Raw genomic sequence first — 26,137 nt, forward strand, 5'->3', positions numbered from 1 at the left:
TGGTTGTCAGCAACTGAGAATAGGAACATTTAAGACACATACACTCTCAGTCCTTGATGAATTACTAATAATTCAACATCAAGAGGCTATTTCATTGAAACCTCAAATGATTTATTTCATAATAGTAGCAAATGTGTAGAACCCATGCCAGCTTTAAGAATGCCAAATTTAAAATGTGTAGGACCAGGCTGTTGCAGAGCAAGGTGTTCAGTAAATATTACTTCTGTCAAATTATCTTTGGTGAATCCTCATGAATAGACCAAGAGGTCCACACCAGGCTCTCAAAGAGGATAGGCTATTATAAACACAGAAAGAAGGTTACATCCATTTTACTGATTAAAGGAAATAAAATGCTACTTATTATATAGAAAACTCTGAGTGATTTAGTTAATTTCTTCCTCACCTGGAAGTTGGCTTTTGACTACTTTGTGTTACTTGTTTGGGTTTTATTGTTAAAAATGCATTTGATAGGGCTGGAGAGATGGCTTAGCTAGAGAGATAAGGCTCTTGCCTGCAAAGCATAAAGACCCATGTTTTGACTCTCCAGCTCCCACATAAGCAAGACACACAAAAGGTAAGGCAAGTGCAAGGTCACACATGCCCACTAGGTGGCGAAAGCATCTTGTGTTTGATTACAGGGCTGAGGCCCTGGTGTGCCAATTCTCTCTCTGTGGGTCTCATTCTCTTTAAAAAATAAATAAATAAAAATTTTTAAATGGATTTTATAGAATTCATTTTTTTTGTGGGGAGGTTCAAGGTAGGGTCTCACTCTAGCTCAGGCTGACCTGGAATTCACTATGTAGTCTCATGGCAACCCACCTACCTCAGCCTCCCAAATTCTGGGATTAAAGGTGTATACCACTACGCCTGGCTCGTTGTTTTTATTGTGTGTTGTTGACAAGGGTTTCACAGCAAGGCCAATGAGGTATTTCTGCCCTGGCCTGACTTAGCAATTTGCTCTGGGGTGTGAGAAGTGTGAAGAACCACACCAAGTATGGATGCTATGGTAGGGAAACTGAGCAGAGAGAATAGCTTGAGAAATTATGATTGAACTTGTAACAAAAGGAGAGGAAATGAAGACTAAATAGAGATGCTTTATATAAAACAGATATTCAAAGAAATTAACAGAAACTGTTCTTCATGCTTGCAGAGGGTTTAGGAAGTAACTGGCCATGGTTCAAGAACTGAACTACAATCATGAGAAACAGATGCATTACTTTTGGTTCACATTATATTTTTACTGCAATACCCTAGCCAAAGGGTAGGTTTACTTATGAAATGTACCAGCCTAAAGGAAAGACTTCCAAGAATAAAACTTTTTTAAAAGTTTAGTTTGAATTTATGTTACCCTCCCCTAATCCCTAATGAAATGACTTTCCTGCTTATTTAGCTTAGAATGAAGGCTTGTGTTTAAAAAGGCCTTCACTTTGTAGTCTCCTGGAAAATTCATCAGAATTTTAATGTATGTATAGATTGGCTGAATTTCATTAAAATTCTTGTCCTGATTCAGTTACATACTGCTGCCTGATTCTCTTCAGTGAGATTTCAGGTGGTACTGATGCTGCCACTACATACAACTCTAGATAGAAAGGGTTTCAAGGTGACTTATGAGATTTGCCTTCTGAGGAAATTGATCTCCTTTTCTGCTTTCTGAAGCAAAAGGAAACAATTTTAGCATATTCCACATTGGGGAAAACATTATCAGTAATTGAATCTGAAATGAAGCAGCAATCATGACAACCACCCTAAAGACAGATATAGATCACGTCTTTGAAATAAGTGTTCATAAATATGAATTTGTGTTATAAAACATGTTTGTCAAGTAAGTGAAGACCAAAAAATGAGTTGTCTTTCCTTTTTGTGGTTATTTTCTAGTTGTTTCTTCTTCTCAGCTATTAATCATAACTTGTCCCTAAAACTATGTCACTAATCCAGTCTATATGGTCTAGGTTATGCTGATTCTCCACCCCCCACCACCTTGACCAACTCACAAAGGCCACCAAGCCACTGTCTTCTGGCTGGAGATTAAGCAATGCTGGTAGAACAGAGCTCCTGTGCCCTGGCCTGTAAAAGCCCTCAGCCAGGTGCCTCCTGCATTCATCCCATAGAAGAGCCTCCAGGCTGGTGTCTTTAGGCAGCCTCATCCACTGCAGTCCTCATAGTGTGAAGTTTACCACACCTCATTCTGACCATTGACTGAAAGATTCACTCAATACAGCAATTTATCTTACATTCTTGAGATTTTTTATGTATTTCCTTCCTACCACTTTTCACTGTATTCTTACTAGGTCTTTCTTTCTGCCTATCTTTGCCTTGCCCTTCCTTTTATTAAAATCGCCCCTAAAAACTCACGGAAAGAGAATAGTGCATACTTGGCTTCCTCTCTTGTTCTTTCAGTTCAATTAGCTTTTTTCTTTAAAGGTTAACTTATCCATGTAAAATATTATGGGGTAACCACAGTTTCCACCCACATCCCTTTACCGAGGTGCTCATACTATGCATTTTATGTGTACTTTTTCATTCATATTTTATCCCTCATTATATATATCCATACATAGTACATAAACTGTTGCTTTCTGTCTTAAATTTTATAGGATAATATTTGTTGACTGGACTGGAATTGAACTGGACTGGAATTGAGCTTATTAATTTTTGAAGAATTATGAATTTTCATATTTTTATTCTTGAGGGATCTCTCATTTATTTTGTTTTTCTTTTTTATGTCCAAAAAATTTTTGTTGGTTTTCTAGGTTTGGTACATCTTTGGTTACATTTATTGCTTATTTTTGTAACAAAATCTTTTATTTATTTATTTATTTAAGAGAGCACATGAAAGAGGCTAATAAAGAGAGAGAGGCTGATTGAGAGAGAGAATGGACCCACCAGGACCTCCAGCCACTGCAAATAAACTCCAGATGCATGTGTCACTTTGTGCATCTGGTTTAGATGGATCCTGGAGAATCGAACCTGGGTTCTTAGGCTTCACAGGAAAGTACATTAACCACTAAGCCATCTTTTTAGCCCTATTGCTTATTTTTTAATTACTATTGGAAATCACATACATTTTAAAGTTACAGACTTAACCTGATTACCTAAAATATCACCACCTATTGTATTCTCTTTTTTTCCCTTGTAGAATTTGCCATTACCTCATTGTGAATCTATTTGTCTCTCTTCCTAGCAGATAAATTCTTTAATAAGGCACATCCTCTACTTGTTACTGTCCTGTCCCCAATCTCCATAACAATATATTCAAGAGTTAAAACATATTGTCAAGCTGGGCATGGTGGTGCACACCTTTAATCCCAGCACTCAGGAGGAAGAGGTAGGAGGACTGCCACAAGTTCAAGGCCACCCTGAGATTACATAGTGAATTCCAGGTCAGTCTGGGTTAGAGTGAGACACTACCTCAAAAAACAAAAAAACATATTTTCAAGTTACAGTTCTATTTTGCTTGTTGATATAAAAAAATTAATGATTTTTTTTGACTGTTCTCTGAAATGACATCTTGAAAAGATTTTACTTTTTTGACAACTTTATACATATCTATTTTATAATTTTTTCATATATACATATTTCATACATATATTTCATATATATTGCACTTTGATTATATTCATTCTGTATTATTATTTCTCAGCCCCCCCCCAGGCCCACTGTACCCTTTATTCTTCCTATTACTTACCATTGACTGTGCCACGGAAGAGAATTATTCGCATTTTAACAGCAACCATCATCTCCTTAAGGGAGAGGAGCGAACTCCCAAGCCCCTCCATTTTCCATAACAGAATATTCACTGTCCCCACCATGTTCAGGTCTTGTGAAGGTAATCACAGCTCTTGAGAGTTCATGACTGCAATGTCCTTGTCATGACTGCAAGAAAGAGTTCCACAGCCCTGCTCCTCACCCAGCTCTTACCTTCTTCCCATCCTGTTTTTTTACTGTGTTTTCTGAGCTCTGAAGGGGATGATGTCTATGTGTTCATTAGTAGGATGATAAAACTTTTTAATCCTCTTGTTTACTTTCATGTGTAAAGAGGGTGTGAGACATCAAGATGCAGAGTAAATATTTATTAAATGGATGGACTCAATAAATATGGATTTATAGCTCTTCTTTTTCAACCTTTCCAATACTTATTCCTCTTTTGTTTTCTTATTGTCCAGACTTTTCTTTCTGTACAATATGGGACCAGTGATGAAAAAAAGTTCCTGTGTTATGTATAATTTAAATGATATGTTTTACCTCTAAGTATATTTCTTAGACATTTTCAGTGGGCACCTATCTAGTTAAGATATCCTCATTAGGGCTGGGGAGATTGTTCAGTAGTTAAGATTGCTTGCTAGCAATGCTTGTCAACCTGGGTTTGATTCCCTAGTCCCCACAGAAAGCCAGATGCACAATGTGGTGAATATGTCTGGAGTTTGTTTGTAGTGGGAAGGGGACCTCATGTGCCCATATTGCCTTTCTCTCAAATAAAAAATATAATCTCCTTTTCTTTACAATTTTCTTTGTGCTTTTATGATAGATGGGTGCTATTTTGTCCAATGCATTTCTGCAGTTGCCACAAATTTTTTCATAATATATTTTACATCTATTTTTACCTTTATTGTTTGTTAGAAACACTCATAACTTTTTTAATACTAAGTTGTAAATATGGCTTACGATTTATGAATTGAATAAATTGTTGAAGTTTTTGTCTTTCTCTATTACTCTATTTTTCTATTTTAAGCCTCCAATCTATTCATACTTCCAACTATTATCATATAAAACTAGCCATCTACATTTATGGATTCAACCAAACGTACATCAAAACTATCTTTTTGGGGGGTGGGGTTCGAGGTAGGGTCTCACTCTAGCCCAGGCTGACCTGGAATTCACTATGGAGTCTCAGAGTGGCCTCGAACTCAATAGAGATGACCATGTGGTTCATGTTATTAAGTTTATTTATGTGATATATTTGACTGATTTCCATATGTTGAACCATCCCTGTATCCCTGGGACAAAGCCTACTTGATCAAGGTGGATAATGCTTTTGATTTGTTGTTGAATTTGGTTTGTGAGGATTTTGTTCAGGATTTTTTGCATCTAAATTCATCAGGGGTATAGGCCTATAATTTTCTTTTCTTGTTGTTTCTCTGTCTGGTTTTGGTATTAGGGTGATGCTAGCTTCACAAAAAGAGTTGGCAATCAGGAATGGTAGTTCATGCTTTTAATTTCAGTGCTTGGGAGGGAGAGGTAGGAGGATCACCATGAATTAAAGGCCAGCCTGAAACTACCTAGTGAATTCCAGGTCAGCCTGGTCTAGAGTGTAACTCTACTTCAAAAAATAAAATAAAATAAAATGAGTTGGGGAGGATTCCCTACTCTCTGATTATGTCTAACAGCCATAGTTTTTTAGACTTTGAAGTGTTCCATTCCAGACCCTTCTGGCATTTAGCATTTCCACTGAGAAATTTGAGGTAATTCTGATGGGATTGTCTTTATATGTAGTGAGTTGTTTCTCTCTTGCTGCTGTTAGCTCTCCTCCCTCTCTCCCTCTCTCCCTCTCTCTCTCTCTCTCTCTCTCTCTCTCTCTCTCTTTCTCTCTCTCTCTTTGTTTTCATTGTTAAGAGTTTTAAGTATGATGTGCCTTGGAGAGTTTCTTCTTTGGTCCTGTCTGTTTAGTGTTCTGTGAGCTTCTTGTATTTGGATGGGCCTCTCTTTTGAGAGATTGAGAAAATTTTCTTCAATAATTTTGTTCACTTATGTTCTCTATGCTTGGATTTTCTCTCCTTCTGGTATTCCTGTGATCCAGATATTTGGTTGTCTTAGGGGTATCCCATAGTTCCTCATATTCTGTTTACATGATTTTTTGAACTTAAGAAACATTTTGGCCTCCTAATCAATTTCTTCTGTCTTGTCTTCAAGCTCAGAGGTTCTGTCTTCTACATGAGTAACTCTGTTAGTGAGAAGTTCTAGAGAGGCTTTTAAAAGCTCTATGATTTTTGTTTTCTGTTGTGCTATTTTACAACATGTACATCTCTTTTTTGAGGTACAATTTCAGTCCAATGTTTGATTTTCTTGATGCTTTCTGGAATTGGTTCTTACATTTGATCAAATCATTAAACTTAATTGGCTGATTATTAAGATCTTCCATTTGTTGCCTCATCTTCAATTCATTTATATCTCTTTTGAGGCATCTGAGATTTTCTTCAATTAAGTTAAGCCCAGTGTCAAAAGCTGAGTGCTCTAAGAGACAATTCTACTCAATTTCATTTATGTAATTATTGGTTTATTTATTTATTTAACAGAGAAAGAGGGAGAGGGGGAGAGAGAGAGAGAATGGGCACACCAGAACCTCCAGCCACTGCAAACAAACTCCAGACATGTGTGCTCCCTTGTGCATTTGGCTAATGTGGGTCCTGGGGAATTGAACCAGGGTCCTTTGGCTTTGCAGGCAAACACCTTAATCACTAAGCCATCCCTCAAGCCCTAAGTATTGTTTTTTTTTTTTTTTTTTTTGATGGCTTGCTTCCAGCTCAGAAATTCTTTTGGTTAGGGGCACATTGATTATTGTAGTTTAATTTTGGGAGTCAATTTCTGTTGATTTCTCTGGAGACTTCTGTTGTGGAACTAGACATTCTTGGTGGAGATTGCAGTTTTCTTTCAGTTTTTCTTTCGTTCATCCTTCCTTTCTTTCTTTCTTCTTCTTGTTTTTTTTTTTTTTTTTTTTTTTTTTTTGCATTGTGGTCTACCCATCTTGGGAAAACATTTTATTCTATTGAAGAAGAAGCAAGAACTTGTCCTTCAAGGATCTTCAGTGAGTGTTCTGTTTTAAATGTGGACCAGATTGGTATATGATGGGGTTATAACTGCAAATGTGCAGGTTTTGGAGAGTGTAAGTATATCAAAGTTACCTGGGGAACTGGAAGGAGGTAAACTGGGAGCTGTGACCTACTCACTCCACTTGCACACACTCTTCACAGTAATCCGGGGTTGGGGAACCAGGATTTGGGAAGCTGGAGAGCCAGGGACAAGAGGCCAGCTCCTACAGTGGCCTGTGAACCCTCTGGCTCAGGAGTATAGGGATTTGGGTACACAGGGCCAGTCAATCAGGAAACCTGATCAAAAGGCCTGCTTCCACAACCCACATGAAGGGATCAGACAACCACATGGCAGTAGCAGTGGTACCAGGACCAAGGAACTGGGAGGTGTGTGGGGGAACAGAGTTATCTGGCCTACTCATTCCACACATACTCATACCCTCAGGAGCAGGAGATCTGCAGTTGGGGACTCAGGGGCCTTTCAATTAAAAAGGTGGGACAAGGGGCCTGTTTGTGTTCCTCCTTTCAATGCTTCAGTTACATTCTTTTAGGTGGAATTTCTAAATCATCTGGCAGATATTTGCATGTGTGTATTCATGGTCATATGTCTCTCAGTACATGTGTGTGCAAAGGCACTTGTGTAGGTCAGAGGTTGATATCAGGTATCTTCCTCCATCACTCTCTCACTTGTTTACTGAGACAGGACTCTCAGTTAAAGGCAGAGCTTGCCCATTTGATTAGTTTACCCAATGTGCCCCTAGAATCCCTGTCTGTGCCATCCAAGTGCTAAAAGTATAGGCAAATTGCCATTATATACATGGGTGCTGAAGGTCTGAACAGCAGTCCTCATGCTTATACAGCAGGTGCTTTGTCCACCAAGCACCTCCCTTTAAATTGTGTGTCTATGCGTTTGGGGAGCCGCCACGTTTTTCCACTGGCAGTACTGAAGAGCTCCATCTCTCCACATCCGCATTAACATTTCTAATCATTTTTGGTCATAATAGCCATCCTGGTGAGTGTGACATGTTACTTCATTATAGGTCTGATTCACAAATCCTTAATGATAAGTGATGTTGACCATCTTTGCATGTTATTGTTGGTCATTCAAATATCTTTTTTTTTTCTTTTGAGAAAAATCTGGAGTTCTTTAGTACTTTTCAATTAAGTTACACTATTTTTTGGGGGATTGCAAGACTTATTTTATATTCAAGATACCAATGTGGACATGTGATTTAATTTTTCTTGGACAAATAGTAATGAAATTTCTGAACCAATAGAGTATGTATTAATTATAAGAAACTCTCAAGGAATTCTTCATAATAATGTTTAAAGCCCCACAGTCACTCTGCTTGCTTGTTAACACTTGATTTTCTTTTTGTTTTAGCCATTCTAGTGGATGTAAATCAATATTAACTTGTGATATTTAGTTTGCATTGCTCTGATGAATAATCATGTGTCTTATATTCTCATTAGCCATTAGCTTGCCTTCTTTAATGAATGTCTCTTTAAATTTCATTTTATATCTATTATAACAGGAAATACTTTTATATCCTCCCTGCTGGACCCTGCTACTCTGCAGCCCTTCTCAGGGGCTGTGGTATTCACTGTGAGGTCATGAAGGCCTCAGTTAGTCCCCGTGAGTTAGTGGGGGCACTGTGCCTCAGGGTATTTCTACCTACTCTGTGAATGCCTGTTTTTGATAAAGTTAAATTCATTAATTCTTTATCATATAGATAGTACTTTGCATTCTGGGAAGTATTTGCCTACCTCAACACTGCAAAGATGTTCTGTGCATTTTTTTAAAAAAATATTTTGATTTATTTATTTTAGAAAGAAAGAGAGAAAGAATGGACAGAATGGGTGTGCCAGGGCTTCCAGCAGCTGCAAATGAATTCCAGATGCATGTACCACCTTGTGCATCTGGCATATGTGGGTACTGGGTAATTGAAACTGGGTCCTTTGGCTTTGCAGGCAGGACCCTTAACTGTGAAGCCATATCTCCAGCCCCCCTTTAAAAAAATATTTATTTACTTAAGAGAGAGGGTGGGAGAAAGAGAATATTCTGTGTATTTTTACATGAGAAATACATGAAATTCTTTTTTTCTTCATATGAACATCCCATTATTATAGCACCATTTTTGTTATTGAATAGTTTGGGCACTTTTCATTTGTTTTGTACTGTTTGCACACTTTTTATCTTCATAATACTCTCCATATTTCTTAGGAGTCTCTTTTGACATGAAATGTTTAACCTATTTACACATCTTACACACCCCATTCTATGCACCAGTCATTTTTACATATATGCTCTCTCTAGTTAACCAGCTCAAGTTTACACTCTTAACTCAATCTCCCCACCAAGTTCTTCCCAAAATTAAAGGTGTATGCATGCTTAAAAATTCTTATTCCAATTCATTATTTAGTTATTCAGAAGTGAGGATTAGAGCCCAGGACTTAACGTATGCTAAGCATGTGCTCTATCTTTGATTACCCATCAAGCTCCCCTTACATAATTTTATAGCTCAGATAACACCCATGACAGTCTGTCTTATATATGATTTTCTCTGTTCCTGCCCAATTTTTCTCACTGAATAAAAAACTTGAAGGCAACATTTTGTCTTTTTATTCTTTGTGTAGGTATTTTGAAAATTTTGAGTGAAAAAACTTGGCATAGGTGAAGGATGTTGTAATCAAAGTTAAAGTGGGTTTTGTTTTTTGAGTGAACAGAGTACAAAGCATGTGATTTGAGATAATCCCAAAATGATCCCAAAGCTCATTCTTTCAGGTCAGCCCCTATAATTTTATTTTCCCCTTTCCAAATCAGATCCTTCCAGTTGGAGGACTCTCAGAACTGCAACAAAGATTTTGTGGAGATCCGGCAAAGCAATGCCACAGGCCACTTGGTGGGACAATACTGTGGAAACTCCCTCCCTCACAATCACTCATCAATTACTGAGCACGGTCTGTGGATTCGATTCGTCTCTGATGGCTCAGGCACTGGCACAGGCTTCCAGGCCATGTTTAATAAGAGTAAGTTGGCTCATTCCAGAATATGACAAATATTTCAGTAATGCTATATGCAAGCATAATCTTAGTATTTACATTATTCTCATTATTGTCTTTGTAAAATTCTTTTATTATATAATATTGCATTAGTTACTTTACTTGTGAACAAATATCCTGTAAGAAGCAGCTTAAGGAAGGAACGGTTTACTTGAGCTTACACTGTTGAAGTGTACCGTCTGTCATGGCAGTGAAAGCATGTGGCAGGACCAGAGGCCAACGGGTCATATTGGATCCAGCATCAGGAAGCAAAGAGGAAGGGAGAGATAATATGAATTGAGGCTTTAAAATCTTCAAGAAAGAGAGAGAGAAAGACACACACACCACAGAGAATATGAACTGAGGCTTTAAACCTCCAGGCCTTCCCATAATAACCCACTTCCTCCAGGAAGTCTTTACCTCATAAAGATTCCACCTCCCATCACTTTCCCTAATAGCATCACTATCTGAGAACTAAATATTCAAACAAATATGTTAGAAATAACTAAACAATAGGCTCATAAAGAGACAGGAAAAGCATGTGCAGTGTTTTCAATGTTACTTAAAAGCTACAGTTTATATCTAAATGTTATTAATTTTTCATGATATTGTGCTAGAGAATCTTCTAATATTTTATCAAATAAATTTTATCCAATAAACTCTCTAAGAAACTTTTAGTATTATTTGGGGATTGCTTTGAAACTTCAGACATAACTACAAGATATTTTTTGCACTGCAGATAAATGCTATTTTAAACTCTTCATTCAAGTCTCCCATAATTGGCAATTCTGTATAATCAGTCTCTTTTATATTTCAGAATTTAAAAATAAAATTTTCCCGTTTCTTAAAGCAATTAAAATCAGTCCAGTAAAATTAAAGGAGTGAGGATGGCACTCCCAGTTTCCATGTTCCTCCCTTCAGGTCTGGGAAACTCTTTTCACATGGGAAGTTTGCTCATGGAGCATTCTAAGAGGTGGAATCCCATTCACAAAGTTACCCATCTCCAAGAACTGATAGCCCAGAAACCAAAAGGGAAGTACTATTTCTTTCACTAGTCAGAAAAGAAACCACAGTCACTTAAAACCCATCCTTTTCAACATTTCTTGCCTTTTGTTTCTGCTTTTGTTTTGTTTCCATTTGATTAAAGAGATATTCTAAACAAGTCTGATTTACAACTCTGTTTTTCTTCCTAGTATTTGGCAATGATAATATTGAAGGAACTCATGGGAAAATAGCTTCTCCCTTCTGGCCGGGAAAATACCCCCATAACTCCAATTACAAGTGGGTAGTAAATGTGAACATATCTCAAGTTATCCATGGTAGAATCTTGGAGATGGACATTGAATCAACACAGAACTGCAATTATGACAAATTAAGAGTGAGTTTCCATGTGCAATTGATGTTATGATTTTTGGGGGGTATTTCTGGTGAATGAACTTAGGGCCTCATTCACATTAGGCAAGCACTCCATTGTTGAGTTACATCCATCCCCAGCCCATGTTTTACTTTTTATTGTTGTTTGATGTGTGTCAGAAGTAGAATCCCAACAAATTGCCCATGCTGCCCTTGAACTCTGTAGTCCAGACTGCCCTTGAATTATTGCCTCTGCCTCCCAAGTAGCTGAAATTAGAGGTCAGTACCACTGGGCCAACCTTGATGTTATTAATTTTAATGAGTTAATAGTGGAAAAAAATCAAAATTGATGGCTATTTAACAATTAAAGACATAAGAGATGATCTCTAACAAATAATAATTACTGCCTCACCAGTACTTAATAGAGGTAATTCCAGTATTATATTTATTATTTTCTATTCTATATAATGCATGTTTTAGCATTGTTATAATTTATGGATATGCTTTGTCTAAGCATGCATGTGTGTCCTAATTAAGCATCTATTCTATCTTATGTCTTGTTATCCTATTTGTTTGTATGTTTTTTATTAAGCAAAATGGGAGTTTATTAAGAAAAGGTTTTAATAAAGGAAGATAGGCATATAAGAGAAGAATAATGATTCATTCCATAAAGTGTGAGTTGACTTTGAGAGAAAAATCCTGCTTGCTCTTATGTTAGTGCTAAAACTGTCAAGAATTTTATATAAACATAGCTGGGCATGGTGGCGCATGCCTTTAATACCAGCACCCAGGAGGCTGAAGTAGGAGGATTGCCATGAGTTTGAGGCCACCCTGAGATGACATAGTGAATTCCAGGTCATCCTGAACTAGAGTGAGACCCTACCTTGAAAAACAAACAAACAAACGAAAAAAGAATTTCATATAAATAAATACAAATATTTGCCATCCAGACATATTTACTGTATCAATTCCAGAAAATATTATCAAATCCCTGAAGACAACTGTCCTATCATTAATCTTAGGTGCCCAGTGCATTGAGTAGAACCTAGTACCTGATAAATGCCCAATAGTTTGGAAAAAATATTATTTAAATTGAAAAGAAAACTTAATAAATCATTTTATAACATCAGTTACCATGAAATTGTCACAGATTATTTGTAAGATATAATAAAATACACCTTTAGATGATTGACTCTTTTTAAAAATATTCTTGTTTCACTTATTTGCAAACAGAGGTATAAAGAAGAGAAAAGAGGGTAAGAGAGAGAGAGAAAAAATGGACAAGGCAGCTCCAGATGCATGTGCCACTTTGTGCATTTAGCTTTAAGTGGGTACTGAAAAATTAAACCTGGGCTGACAGTTTTTGTGGGCAAGCTCCTCTAACTGCTGAGCCATCTCCCCAGTCCCCAGATAATTGAATCTTCTAAAACAAATGAAAGAGATATGAATGCTTTGAATTTGCTAATCTCTACAAACTATGATTCTTTTGTTGTCATTAACTCTTCTTTCCTTCTCTGGAGATATGAACTCATTTATAAATTCTAATTCTTGATCCACAAATTTACTGTGTATCATTGAATCAGCTGTATCTCACAGATCCTGTTTATTAATATAATACTGCAAAACTGTATTTTAAAATACCATGAAGTACTTGTAATATCTCATATTTAATATCTCTTATTGTACTTTCTGTCTTGAATTGATGTTTATTTTCCTTCCTATCATTATAGAATTATGAAATATTAAGAGCCCTTTAAATTTTCATTTTAATGAAGGTAGCAGCCTAATTACAATGTGCTATTATTTATTTTTACATGCAGATCTATGACGGGATTGATGTTTATTCCCGCCCAATTGGCACTTACTGTGGCACACAGACACCATCTTTTAGCTCCAGTAGGAACTCTATAACATTCCAGTTTTTCTCTGATGCTTCAGTCTCGGGAAGGGGCTTCCTTCTGGAGTGGTTTGCGGTGGATGCTTCTGAGGGACTCTCACCTACCATTGCTCCAGGTGTGTGTGGCAATGAATGGGACTCTTTTTAAAGGTAGTATGTTTATAGGCCAATATTTCAACGGTTACCCTCACAAGTACACAAATAAGAGCCTCTAATCTCTTCGTCCTGTATTCACATGACTTTTCAAATTTATAAATACTAATTTTATTTCAGAATGTCTCTTGAAAAATCTGACTTTTCCATTATGTGTTTATTACAAATTAGGTGCTTGCTATCCAGAAGATATTCTGCTTATAATTTCTGGACCCCATTAACATATTCTGAAATTTTGACTTTCAAAAACCACACAAATACAAACATACAGTAGTAAATGCTTGCTCACTAAACTGAAGTAACCATTTTTTCTCCAGAGTTTATTTCTAAAAACCACCATACACTATCTATACAATATAGGGCTGCTTTTTTAAATTTTTTTGTTGCTGTTGTTTTTTTCCTTGTAGAGGAATCCCAAATGTATTGCTTCTCATTCTGCAGGTGCTTGTGGAGGGTTCCTGGTGACTGGAGACACACCTTTTTTCCTTTTTTCCCCGGGTTGGCCTGGTCACTATGATAATGACATCGACTGTACGTGGATCATCTATGCTCCTGACTCTACTGTGGAATTCAACATCCTCTCCATGGACATTGAAGCTCAAGGAACATGTGCCTATGATAGTCTTGTCATAAGAGATGGTGAGAAAAATTTTTTAAATTACTGTTTCAGCTCTGAGATACTGTTATATTCAATTATATTTCTGTACTGCTTCCATTTGTTTGGTATGGTATTTCATAGATATTGTGATCAATGAAGCCATCAGACAGCAGCAGTATCTTGAGAATGTTAGGACAATACAAAATTGCCAGTTACAAAAGGTCATGCATGTCCCTAAGAGAAAACTAAAGCTTTTTGAGGGCCTTAAGTAGGAAATAGTAGTGTTTCCAGATTGTGCTACTTTGTTATTGATGTGAAATGAACATCAGATGTTGTATTCATGGCTTTAAGATCCAAGTGTAAAGTAGAACCTATCATTATAAAATATGAATTTTCCTTTTTAAAAATTATTTTGTTTTTTTTTGAGAGAGAGGGGGGGGCATTGTAGAGAGAGAATGGGCATGCCAAGGCACTGCAAATGAACTCCAGACACAGGTGCCACTTGGTGCATCTGGCTTGTGTGGCTACTGGGGAATTAAACCTGGATCCATAGGTTTCCCAGGCAAGTGCTTTAACTGCTAAGCCATCACTCCAGCCCTGTAGTTGTTTTGCATTGTCCCTAGAATCTGTGAGTAGAATGGACAGAATTAGGCAGTAACAGTTTATGTGCATACAGACATGTTGATGTCATAGAATGAATAAGGAACATGAATAATGCTAATACTCAACATGTACTACACTTTCCTTTACAATTTGCATGGGCCAGAGTTTAGAAGGACAAGTGGGAAGCCACATTCTCCACATCACTGTTCCTCAGTGGTTCCAGTATCCTCAACATCAGCATCACCAGATTTCCTGTAAACACAAAGGAGAAATGCTGACATTTGGCCTTAAGAAACAAGATCTTCTTTGGAAAGTCTCTGGGCTGCAAAGTATCTTAAATGTTTTCTCTGATAAGAACATCTTACCCCAAAACCATAAAGAAGACAAACAAGCCCAATAGACCCACGTCAGTTTCACTTTTCACCTCCGCCCTCATCCTGGCTTCTTTTTTTCCTGCCCCGACCCTTGAAAATGCCCAGCACTACTACACTTGGGCACAACAGCTTTTATCCCACAGGGAACTGTTGTCCTTCATTGTTCTTTGCCCCGAATAAAGAACAACTTATTGGGCTGGAGAGATAGTGTAGCAGTTAAGATGCTTGCCTGCAAAGCCAAAGGACCTAGGTTTGATTCCCCAGGGCCCACGTAAGCCAGATGCACAAGGTGGCACATGCATGTGGAGTTTGTTTGCCGTGGCTGAAGGCCCTGGTGCACCCATTCTCTCTGTAATCTGCCTCTATCTCCCTCTCTCAAGTAAATAAAATTAAAATACATTTTTTTAAAGAAAAAAAAACAAGATCTTGCCTCCTTGGATTCTCATCATTAGTGAGAAAAATTAAGTGGTGTAGGTGTCTTACCCTCATCTTAAGAAGCTGGGTGCTAAGATAAACCCTCAAATCAATCCTGCAGGCAGGATAAGGTGATGAACCCTCATCCCCCTTTTCCCACAGACAGTCAGCCATCAGCACACTGCCCAGAAGAGCTGGTATCTTCTCACATCAAGGCATCCTTGTGTATACTAAATTTAAATATTTCATGTAATTTAGTGCATGTGTCCTTTCAGACACACAGTCAGTGTTCACAAAGCAGAAGGGACCTTAAACAAATTTTCCTGGGTAACTGCATCAATTAAGTAGTGTGAGTATTCATTAACAATCAGAATCTATGGAGTAGTTGTTTTGTCCCATCAACAATTTGTCATGGAAGCCTAGACACTGGGGGGGGGGTGTTTTCTTACTTTCACATAACCTTGCACAAGTCAATAAATGACACCAAGCCTGATTTATTATCTGTGAAAGAGAGATGAATGTTGCTCAGTGGGCTTTACAGGAACATCAAAGAAATCAATTAATGTAAAATTTTATCAAAAGCCTAAGCATTTTGCTGACCTAAGACTAGTTTAGGTTTTAATTTGCTTAGGTAGACATTGCTGAGATGTTTGAGGTATATGCCAAAGCAACAGAAATATTTTAGATCATATGGGTAAGCGATCTATCCATATAGCTTCCCTTTTATTCCAACGAAGCCAATGGTTTCCTTTTTTCCTTGTTTCTTAATTTAATGTTTAAAAATAGCCATTGAATACCTTCCATGTTCTATCTAATGGCTATTATGTTCATTCATAGTGTGTTAATATTTTGAGGGAAATTAATTTTGTTTTTAAGTTATTTCAATTATTTAGTCTATGCCTCACCAGTTAGTTTTGGTTTTGATTAGCAAGGGCCTGTGACATTCCAAAGCCAATGGCCACAAATAGTTACACTTAGAGACAGTATGTACAATTGGTCATAGGTAGCTGTGAATTCCTAGAAGAGAGGGTTCTGCACCAATCTTAGGAGGAGGAATGCCTGTTCTTATTGCTTCTTCATTTTCATTGTTTAAGACTGAGTCCGTCAGTCTCTTCCAGACCACACACACCAAATTGTACATAACAAATATCCCTCCAGACAAATTCCGAGGAACAACCCTAAGCCTAGGGAGGAAATTTAAGAAGGAAAATAGAAAGAGGGAATGAAGGGGGAAGAGGAGAAGAGAAGGAGTGGGAGGGAGGGAGGAAATAGAATAAAAATTAGTAATTTCTTGTTGTAGTAGGGTTTGCATTTCTGAGAGAAAATACCCAACCAAGAGCAGCTTGTAGGAAAAGAGTTTATTTTGGCTTACAGACTCAAGGGTAAGTTCCATGATGGCATGAGCAGAGGGTGGACATTACCTCCTCTCCAACATCAGGAGGACAACAACAACAGGAGAGTGTGCCAAATACTGGCAAGGGGAAAGTGGCTATAACACCCATAAGCCCACCCCCTACAATACACTGCCTTCAGGACATTGTTAATTCCCAAATCTCTTTCAGCTAGGAACCTAGCATCCAGAATGCCTAAGTTTATGGAGGACACCTGAATCAAACCACCACATTACTTTATCTACTTCCAGATCTTATATACAATTTACTATTACCTTGGAAAAATCATTTCATAGCATAGATTGGGATGTTGGGAGTCAATATTCCATGTTTGCAAGCAGTGTGGACTTCTGTGCTCTGTGCTCTTGCATCTGACTCCTCATTGGGCGATAAAAATGCCTACCTAATAGTGTTATTATGAAGACAAAATGGGAGGTAAGGCTGGGGCAGATGGCTCAGCATTAATAGTGCTTACTTCTTAAGTATGAGATCACCCAGGTTGAAGATCTCCAAGTTCACTGCCAAGAAAGCACATAAAAGGATGGTCATGGTCACACACATTTATAACTCCAACCCACAGGGAAAGATATAAAAACATCACTGAAGCTCACTGCTAGACACAATCTCTGGATTGAGGGAGGGAGGAAGGAAGGAAAGGAGTCAAAGAAAGCGACCACCATCTCAATAAAAAGAAATATATGGATGAGTGATAAGAAACACGCAGTCAGAGTTCTCTTCTGGCTTCCACAAGCATGCTCATGCATGCACAGGTGCATGCATCTGTACACACATATGCATATACCATATATCATATACACCACACATACTCTATATACATACATATGCACAGAGGGAAAATCAGATTAGGTGTAAAATACGATGGCTTATAACAATTGTTCTGTAAATGCCAGTCTTTATACTCTTGTAGCATCCAATTCCACAGCTTTAAAAAATGCAGGTTAGGGCTGGAGAGATGGCTTAGCGGTTAAGTGCTTGCCTGTGAAGCCTAAGGACCCCGGTTCGAGGCTCGGTTCCCCAGGTCCCACATTAGCCAGATGCACAAGGGGGCGCATGTGTCTGGAGTTCGTTTGCAGAGGCTGGAAGCCCTGGCGTGCCCATTCTCTCTCTCTCCCTCTATCTGTCTTTCTCTCTGTGTCTGTCGCTCTCAAATAAATAAATAAATAATTTTAAAAAAAGATGCAGGTTAGTCTATCCAAGGGAATCACCAAGCTTTATTCTAGATAAGATGTTTACAGTTTTTGGATTTAGGCCTATTTTTAAAGATTGAATTTATTTCTTCTCAAATCTATGTTTTGGACACAGAACTTGTTCAGATGCTTTAGAATTTAATATGGAGGCTTTAGGGGTCCATGAAAAACAAGCCCACTTATAATTATTGGGTTATCTACCAACTTAATCAGTGAGCCAATAAACAAAGAATTATTCATATCAAAACATTATTTCATCAATCTGGAGTAAAATTTAGAAAATAAATCAAAATTAATAAAAAAGACCACTTTCTTAACATGCTTATGTAATGACATTAAAAAAATCCAAAATTGGGCTGGAGAGATGGCTTAGTGGTTAACTGTTTGCCTGTGAAGGCTAAGGACCCTGGTTCATGGCTGAATTCCCCAAGACCCATGTAAGCCAGATGCACAAGATGGTGCATGCATCTGGAGTTTGTTTGCAGTGGCTGGAGGCCCTGGTGCGCCCATTCTCTCCCCGCACCTCTGTCTGTCTGTCACCCATAAATAAATAAATAAAATATCCAAAATTCAGTCTGGCATGATGGCACTAAGAAGGAAGAGGTAAGAGGATCCCTATGAATTTAAGGCCAGCCTGGAACTACAGAGTGAGTCTAGGTCAGACTGGGCTAGAATGAGTGAGACCCTAATTCAAAAAGAAATAGAAAAAAAAAAGCAACTTGGCAGCTGGGGAGATTTCTGAGTGGTTAAGGCAAGTGTCTGCAAAAGCCCAAGGACTTGGGTTGGTTTCTCCAGTACCCATGTAAAAACAAATGCACAACGTGGCACATGCATCTGGAGTTTGTTTGCAACAGCTAGAGGCCCTGGCACACGCATTCTCTCTTTCCCCCTCTTTCTATCTGCCTCTTTCTCTCTATCTCATAAATAAATATAATATTTTTAAAATTTCAAAATTCTGTAGCTCAGAAATTGTGAAAAAGTGTGAAATGGTCCAATGAGCATCAGAGCAAAAGGAGATGAAATAATACACGTTTGAAGTACAAAAAGCATGAGTTTTCAGGGGTGGGAAAGTCCCCAAAGAATGCCTTCCTAAGCATCCTGAACCTTTATAATCATGCCATTACATTCATAATTATATAGCAAGTGAAAGTTGACAATTGGGTTTTAAAAAATATATTGTATTTATTTGAAAGGAGAGAGAGAGAGAGAAAGAAAAAGAATGGGTGCTCCAGGCCTCTAGCCATTTCAAATGAACTCCAGACATGTGCCATTTTGTAATCTGGCTTTATGTGGATACTAGAGAATCGAGCCTGGGTCTTTAGGCTTTGCAAGCAAGTGCCTTAACCACTCAGCTATGCCACAGACCAACAACTGAGTTTTTGTCAGTGTCAAAAATAGACCCATTTTTTCCAGGCGTGGCAGTGCATGTCTTTAATCCCAGCACTTGGGAGGCAGAGGTAGGAGGATCACCATAAGTCTGAGGCCAACCTGAGACTACATAGTGAATTCCAGGTCAGCCTGGGCCAGACCCTACCTCAAAAAATAAACAAAAAATAAAAGACCCATTTTGCTAGTTGTAAAAAAGGGCCACTACTCATGTTACAATTCTAATTTTGTTTTTATGTGATTTCAATGTATTAATTCTAGGCTTTTGAGGGGAGAATAAGGTTCCCATCTAAGGAGTCCTCCAAATCTTGCATGATGCCCTTTGCTCCATTCGGGTTCTGTTGAGGTTGGCTATGATGGGAACTTACATTCTGGAAAAGCAAAAGGAAAGGAGGTCACACAGTGACACCATGATCAACTTCTGCTTCACATTTCTCCTTGGGAGGGTGGGACACAGTTGCTGGAACTGTCTTTTCTTATCCTCCAGAAAGTGTGTTCCTTTTATCACAAAGCAAACAGTAAAAGATAAACACATGAAAAGCCACAAAACTTCCTGCAGGAGCAGAAGAAATTGTCGTGATAATCTTGCATACCTCATGGTGGATGGCCACATGACATTACTCTTATGATCTGAGGCTGAGGAATCATCCTCACTCGGCCTTAACTGCTTTACCTTCAGCACTGAGAGTAAGCGAGGTCAGATTCTCTAACTACCACCCACATACCACCGGTCCTTATCACTTCCCAGTCTCATGTCCTCTGCTTTTGAATTTTTGTGCCAGAAAGAACTGCCAGCCAGTTTCTAGAGAAACAGTGGAATGACCATGATGTCTTTATTAAGAGGGGTAAAGAAAAGGGCAGGAAGCCCTACAGCAACTAGGAGCCAGAATGCTGTAACCCTGGCTTGTTTCTCTTTTTGAAACCTCTACTATCTCCCAGGAACATTAGTGTGCTAAGAAAAATATGTAAACTGCCTTGGCAGGTTGCAATGATGGTAGATGAGGTTCTCAGAACACCATATTTTCACATTGACATTTCCTTTCGTTGGTCACAGGAGACAGTAACATTGCCCAGCAGCTGGCCATTCTCTGTGGCAAAGAGATCCCTGGGCCCATCCGGTCGACTGGAGAGTATATGCACGTCCGATTCACCTCTGACTCCAGCGTCACTAGGGCAGGCTTCAACGCATCTGTGCATAAGAGTAATGTGTCCGAACATTTTTCTGTTTCTTTATCTCATCTTTCTTCTCTTTCCCTAATGTACCCAGCTCATTTCCCCACACCAGGACACAGGTAAGTCACAAGACATGGGTAACTTCTCACTCAGATGCCTGTGCTAAGTACTGAGTCCTAACACAAATACTGTGGCTAGATTGCACATGAAGGTCCCCTGTCTTCAGGTCTCTGAGTGGGACCTCTCACCTTTCTAGGAGGTATGTCCACAAATGACACAAGAGAGGGATCTTTGAAATAGCTTATTGGCCCAGCTGAGGGCTAGACCTGAGGCAATACACATGTCCATGAAGCATCAGAAGAGCACCTCAGAGTTTTATGAGGAAACATTCAGGAAACACAATGTAGAATATGTCTGCACTAAATCATCCATTTGAGAATTGGCAGGAAGATCTTGTTGCTCTTTTAAATGAGAATTTGATGATTTAGAGAATGTGTATAGTATATGATAGAGATTTTCAAAACTTGACAGTGTGCGAGGTCTGCTAGTAATGTTAACTCTAAGTTAGGCTGAAGTTAAAGAACCACTCAAGAAATATTGAAAGGCTGTCATGTATAAAAAACACAATTTCAAAGTGGATTGTTAACATTAAGCATACAGCTAATATTTCATTCACTGTTTAGATATGAGAAAATCATCTCTCACACATTCAATGAAATCAGGCTGCATAGTAGTTTAAGAGATTTGGCTTTGGAATTAAGTTTAAGTTTCCACTTCTGCAGTTTACCTTATGTAAGCTTTCCTCACTCACTTGCTGATAAACTGCCTTGTCCCTGACAAATGGCAAATGAATGCCTGCTCTACTCTCTTTTGTCAAATGGATATGTCAGCTTACCAGAGAGATGGAAATGTAGATACATGATAGATGCTAGATAGATACTGAAACCACTGTGACATATGTATGCATGTAGAGGTTATATGCATACATGTGTTTAGTATACACATGTGTACATGTTGTATTTAAATACGTGTGTGTGCATAGCAGCTCTTTATCTAGACAGTATTTCACACTTGGTATTAAAAATTGAGTTTCAATTATAATGCTTCCCTTCTCTTACAAACTTGTCTATTTCAAATTCTTCTGAATCATAGTAAATGGAAAGAAAATTGTTCCAGTTTCAGAAGCAAAAATTCTTGAGGTGATTCTTGATTCTTATGTTCCAATATCCTACATTCTAACCACCCAGAAATCCCAGTGGTCCTACCTGCACAATACATTTACATTTTAAACTGTTTTCCCCACTTGTCCTGTTACCATCCTTGTTCAGGTATCTGTCCTCTGCCCTTAAACTCAGGCAATGTCCTCCTTACTAAATCTGATGCTTCTGCTTTCTCAGGCTGCTGCTCCCTTCTTACAGTCTGAGTTCTGTGGGTAAAGATCATTTTATAGCTTAAATCCTTTACTCATTTTGATGTTCAAAACCTCCAATATATTATTGTTCTTACTCTGAATAAGTCCTTTTTGGCTTCTTTTATGCATGATCTCTCAAAACCAACTTACCTTAAAGATTTTTCATTCTGCCTCATTCATTCTGACTTCCATGATACCCACTTTTAACATACCAAACCTTTACAGTGTTTCCTGGATTGGAATGCCCCACCGAAGCCACCTGCTTGATTCTCATCTCATCCAAGTTTCTCCTCATAAGTTTCACCAAGGACATAGTCTTCTCCAATTTCCCCAGAAACATAGTACCTCTCTCCCTCCCCTATTTATTTCTATTTATAGGATTTATAACTATGTCAGACATCATATTTTGCACATTTTCCTTATCTGTAAAGTTTGATTTTGAATGTCAGTTATCTCTGTTGCTTAACTTTATATTCCAGATCTTCACAACAGCATGAATACTTAGTAGTTTGTGTTCATTCAATAAGTGTTCCTTTAATCATTTCTTACACTTTGGATCCAGTTAGTTTCAAATCTCATTTCTATGACCTACACTTTTTGAAAGTCCCCAAGAAAAGCAAGCATACATACTTAGCTGTCAATGTCATTGGAATAACCTACCTTTCTTTCTTCCTGGTAAGGCTGTGGTGGATATTTGCATGCAGACAGAGGGATTATCACATCCCCCAAGTACCCAGAGGCCTACACCCCCAACCTCAATTGCTCCTGGCATGTTCTCGTCCAGAGTGGTCTCACCATTGCTGTCCATTTTGAGCAGCCTTTCCAGATCCAAACTCAAGATTCTTCATGCAGCCAGGGGGATTACCTGGTGGTAAGTCTCGCCTGCTGCCCTTTCTATGCACTATCTTTTCAGAAATCAGCTTTTTACAGGAATCATTTTCTTCTCTTGGAACACAAATTAATAGGACATTTTTACCCTTTCAAAATATAAAGGAGGGGTTGGTTGGTGAGGTGGCTCAGTAGATAAAGCACTTGCTGTACAAGCTTGAGTACTTGAGCCTGGATCCTCAGAGCCCATGTAAAGTTGGATTTGGTAGTATATGTCTGTCATTCCAGCAAGCTACAGCTAGACCCAGGCACAGACAGGAAAATTTCCTGGAAGCTGTCAGTCCAGCTAGCCTGGCAAACACAATGGTGAACAATGAGGTACCTTGGCTGTAAACAAGGTGGGAGACTGGAACCACCAGCTGAGGTTGTCCACTGAGCTCCACAGTGTGCTGTCCCATGCATGTGCCTGTACTCACAAACACAAGCATGTATACCACACACACACACACACACACACACACACACACACACACACACACACACAGAAAAGCTTGTGCAACTTTACTGTGTCTTTCCAGATAAAAAATGGCCCAGATATCTATTCTCCACCCTTGGGACTGAGTAGAGGAAATGGTCGTTTCTGTGGAAATCATCCTCCATCAACTTTGTTCACCTCAGACAATCAGATGTTTGTTCAGTTTATTTCTGACAACAGTAATGGAGGACAAGGATTTAAGATAAAGTATGAGGCACTGAGCTTAGGTAAGTGTTTACATTGTGAATTATAGCTGTACTTTTCCTGAAATTGCTTGACCTACCTTGTTTAAATGGATTTGGGAGGAAAAACATAAAATTTTCCTTTCTGAGCTAAGAGTCATAGTGTTAACAGCAATAGCTACCCATGATCAAGGTCGTAGTCTATGATACCTTAACTGTCTCGGCATGACTACTTCGTTAGGGAAATATTATTTTAATTTTTAGATAAATAAAATGAAATTTTGACTATTCAAAGTTATATTTTTGTTAGTGATAAAAGTGAGTTTTCCATGTGTACAGAATGAACTGACCATAATGGTTCCTTGAAATACCTGAGACTTTTCCATTATAAAATGTCTAAGTTAAACTTACTTACAGAAACATTGTAAGGATCACCATTGCCTTGTTTTATTATCATTATGCTTCCTTTCAGTTCATACTAATTCTATGACTCTATTATTACCCATTTAATCATTCTATATTATATCAGTGATGTTTAAAAAGCTCTACTTAATTGTATTAATGTATAATTGTATTTGATTCTACTGTAATGATTTGACCTTTAAAAAAATTACTTATTTGAGAGAGAAGCAGAGAGAGACAGAGAATGGGAATGCTGGGTTCTGGCAAATGAATTCCAGATGCATGTGCCATTTTGAGCATTTGGCTTTACGTTGATACTGAGGAATTGAACCCAGGCTGGAAAGCATTGCTGACAAATGCCTTTAACTGCCAAGCTATCTCTCCAGCACTAATTATTTGATTTTCGTTGCATTTACATTTTAATAATATTCAGCTGAATAACTAAATAAATAGGCATAGTTTCAAGTATAGGGAGTAGTGTTGGTGGAGGATAGTAATAACAGTATTGGTTTATACCCCCCCAAATTGGGTTTTAAGATGATCACAGGACCTTAATCCCATGTTCTTGAATATATTTCAAAATATATTAATCTTTTTTATTATTTATTTATTTGAGAGTGACAGACAGAGAAAGAAAGAAGCAGATAGAGAGGGAGAGAGAGAGAATGGGTGCGCCAGGGCGTCCAGCCACTGCAGATGAACTCCAGATGTGTGCGCCCCCTTGTGCATCTGGCTAACGTGGGTCTTGGGGAATCGAGCCTCGAACCGGAGTCCTTAGGCTTCACAGGCAAGCGCTTAACCACTAAGCCATCTCTCCAGCCCAAAATATATTAATCTTAATGAAACCTTGTTTTTTGCTGTTTTAGTTGTTGTTTGAGACAGGATCTCATGTAGCCCAGGTTGGTCTGGCCTTATTTTGTAGTGAAGGAATAACATGAACTCCTGATCCTCCTGCCTCAGCTTCCCAAAAGCTGGAATTACAGGCATGTACTACCACATCACTACATGTTATTTTATGAGCCAATTTCACCCGGTCCTGAGGCATCATCAGAATCACAGTGCCCTGGGTACAGTGAGGGGACATCAGCCCATTCCTATTGAACTCCGCTTTACCATTGTGGTTCATGACAGATTAAGTCTTGGTGTATATTTTCAAACTTGATAATACAGATACACTAGGGCACTTTGGTTCCTGTCTGGGACCTACTAGTCATACAATTATAACAACATCCCATTGTCTTCTCCTGCTCTTCTTAAAACTTTTTTTATGAGTATCCTTAATATTATACTGAAAAGTATTTTTGAGCAACCTGAAACAATATGAAAGTGTTTATTTCTTCTTGCATACTAATGCATCCCAGAAGCCTTCCTCCCTGTCCCCCTGGCTCTCTTTCCACCTTATATACTTCATGTCACTCCTATTTCCCGCACTTTAACATATGTGTTCTTATGTGAGTAAGTGTTGACATCAAATTTGCCTACTTTAAGCCTTCTTTCTCCAGAAAATCCTCTCTGCTGTTGTTGATTAAGATTCCTGTAGCCCTCTGCTAGTTGTCTTCCATCCTCACCTAACTAATTAGCTTTTTAATTAATTAAACATTTAAAAAGTGCTTCATACTGTGCCAACTACCAAATTCTGCCAAGGAGTTCAGAGCAGTGGAGGAGACATGATCAAAGGCAGTTACTGTAAGGTACAATAAGTGCCAGATGGAGGAATGCAGCAGAACCTATAAACACAGAGAGAAAAACTGACTTTAGCTGAAGGGATCAGGGAAGGCTTCCAGAGGAAATAGATACATATAGATTTGCCCATTAGTGACAAAAAGATGTGACAATATAAAACATCTGTGCTATTTTAAGACATACTTAGATTTGAAAGAATTTACTACTGCTGAAGAATAGTCAAAAGGAGGTAAATACAGTAATGAATCAGGCTGAATCATGATGCCAAGCGCCACAAGTGTCCCCATATGGAGGTATGATCTTACCAGCTGCTTGTGGGGAGCCATTGAAAGATTCCAGTCCAAAATATATTGACATAATCAGATTTAACATCCATATGTTACATTATTGGAAATAATTGAAGCTGAAAAGATAGCCTAAGTAACCCAATAAAGGAGTAGGTAGGGGCTGGAGAGATGGCTTAGCAGGTAAAGCACTTGTTTGCAAAGCCTAAGGCCCATGTTTGACTCTCCAGGTTCCACATAAGCCAGATGTACAAAGGTGAGGAAAGTGCAAGGTCATACATGCTCACTAGGTGGTGCAAGCATCTGGAGGTCAAGTGCATTGGCTGAGGCCCTGGTGTGCCAATTTCCCACCCCCTCTCTCTCTCCCTCTCTGTCTCCCTCAAATAAAAATAGAATAGGTAGGAGAAAAACTACAAG

General features: G+C 38.4%; 1 protein-coding gene across 1 annotated transcript in view; it reads left to right on the forward strand.

The window, feature by feature from the left end:
* Positions 1 to 26,137, forward strand: part of Cubn (cubilin) — a 255,894-nt gene that overhangs the window by 141,846 nt on the left and 87,911 nt on the right. The window contains exons 37-43 of the mRNA XM_045135128.1: positions 9,628 to 9,833; positions 11,039 to 11,223; positions 13,019 to 13,211; positions 13,690 to 13,887; positions 20,277 to 20,423; positions 22,487 to 22,677; positions 23,213 to 23,396. Of these exons, the coding sequence (XP_044991063.1) occupies positions 9,628 to 9,833; positions 11,039 to 11,223; positions 13,019 to 13,211; positions 13,690 to 13,887; positions 20,277 to 20,423; positions 22,487 to 22,677; positions 23,213 to 23,396 (1,304 nt within the window). The remainder of the gene's footprint in view (positions 1 to 9,627; positions 9,834 to 11,038; positions 11,224 to 13,018; positions 13,212 to 13,689; positions 13,888 to 20,276; positions 20,424 to 22,486; positions 22,678 to 23,212; positions 23,397 to 26,137) is intronic.

Source organism: Jaculus jaculus, chromosome 15 (assembly GCF_020740685.1).
Source record: "Jaculus jaculus isolate mJacJac1 chromosome 15, mJacJac1.mat.Y.cur, whole genome shotgun sequence".
Classification (NCBI taxonomy): Eukaryota; Metazoa; Chordata; class Mammalia; order Rodentia; family Dipodidae; genus Jaculus; species Jaculus jaculus.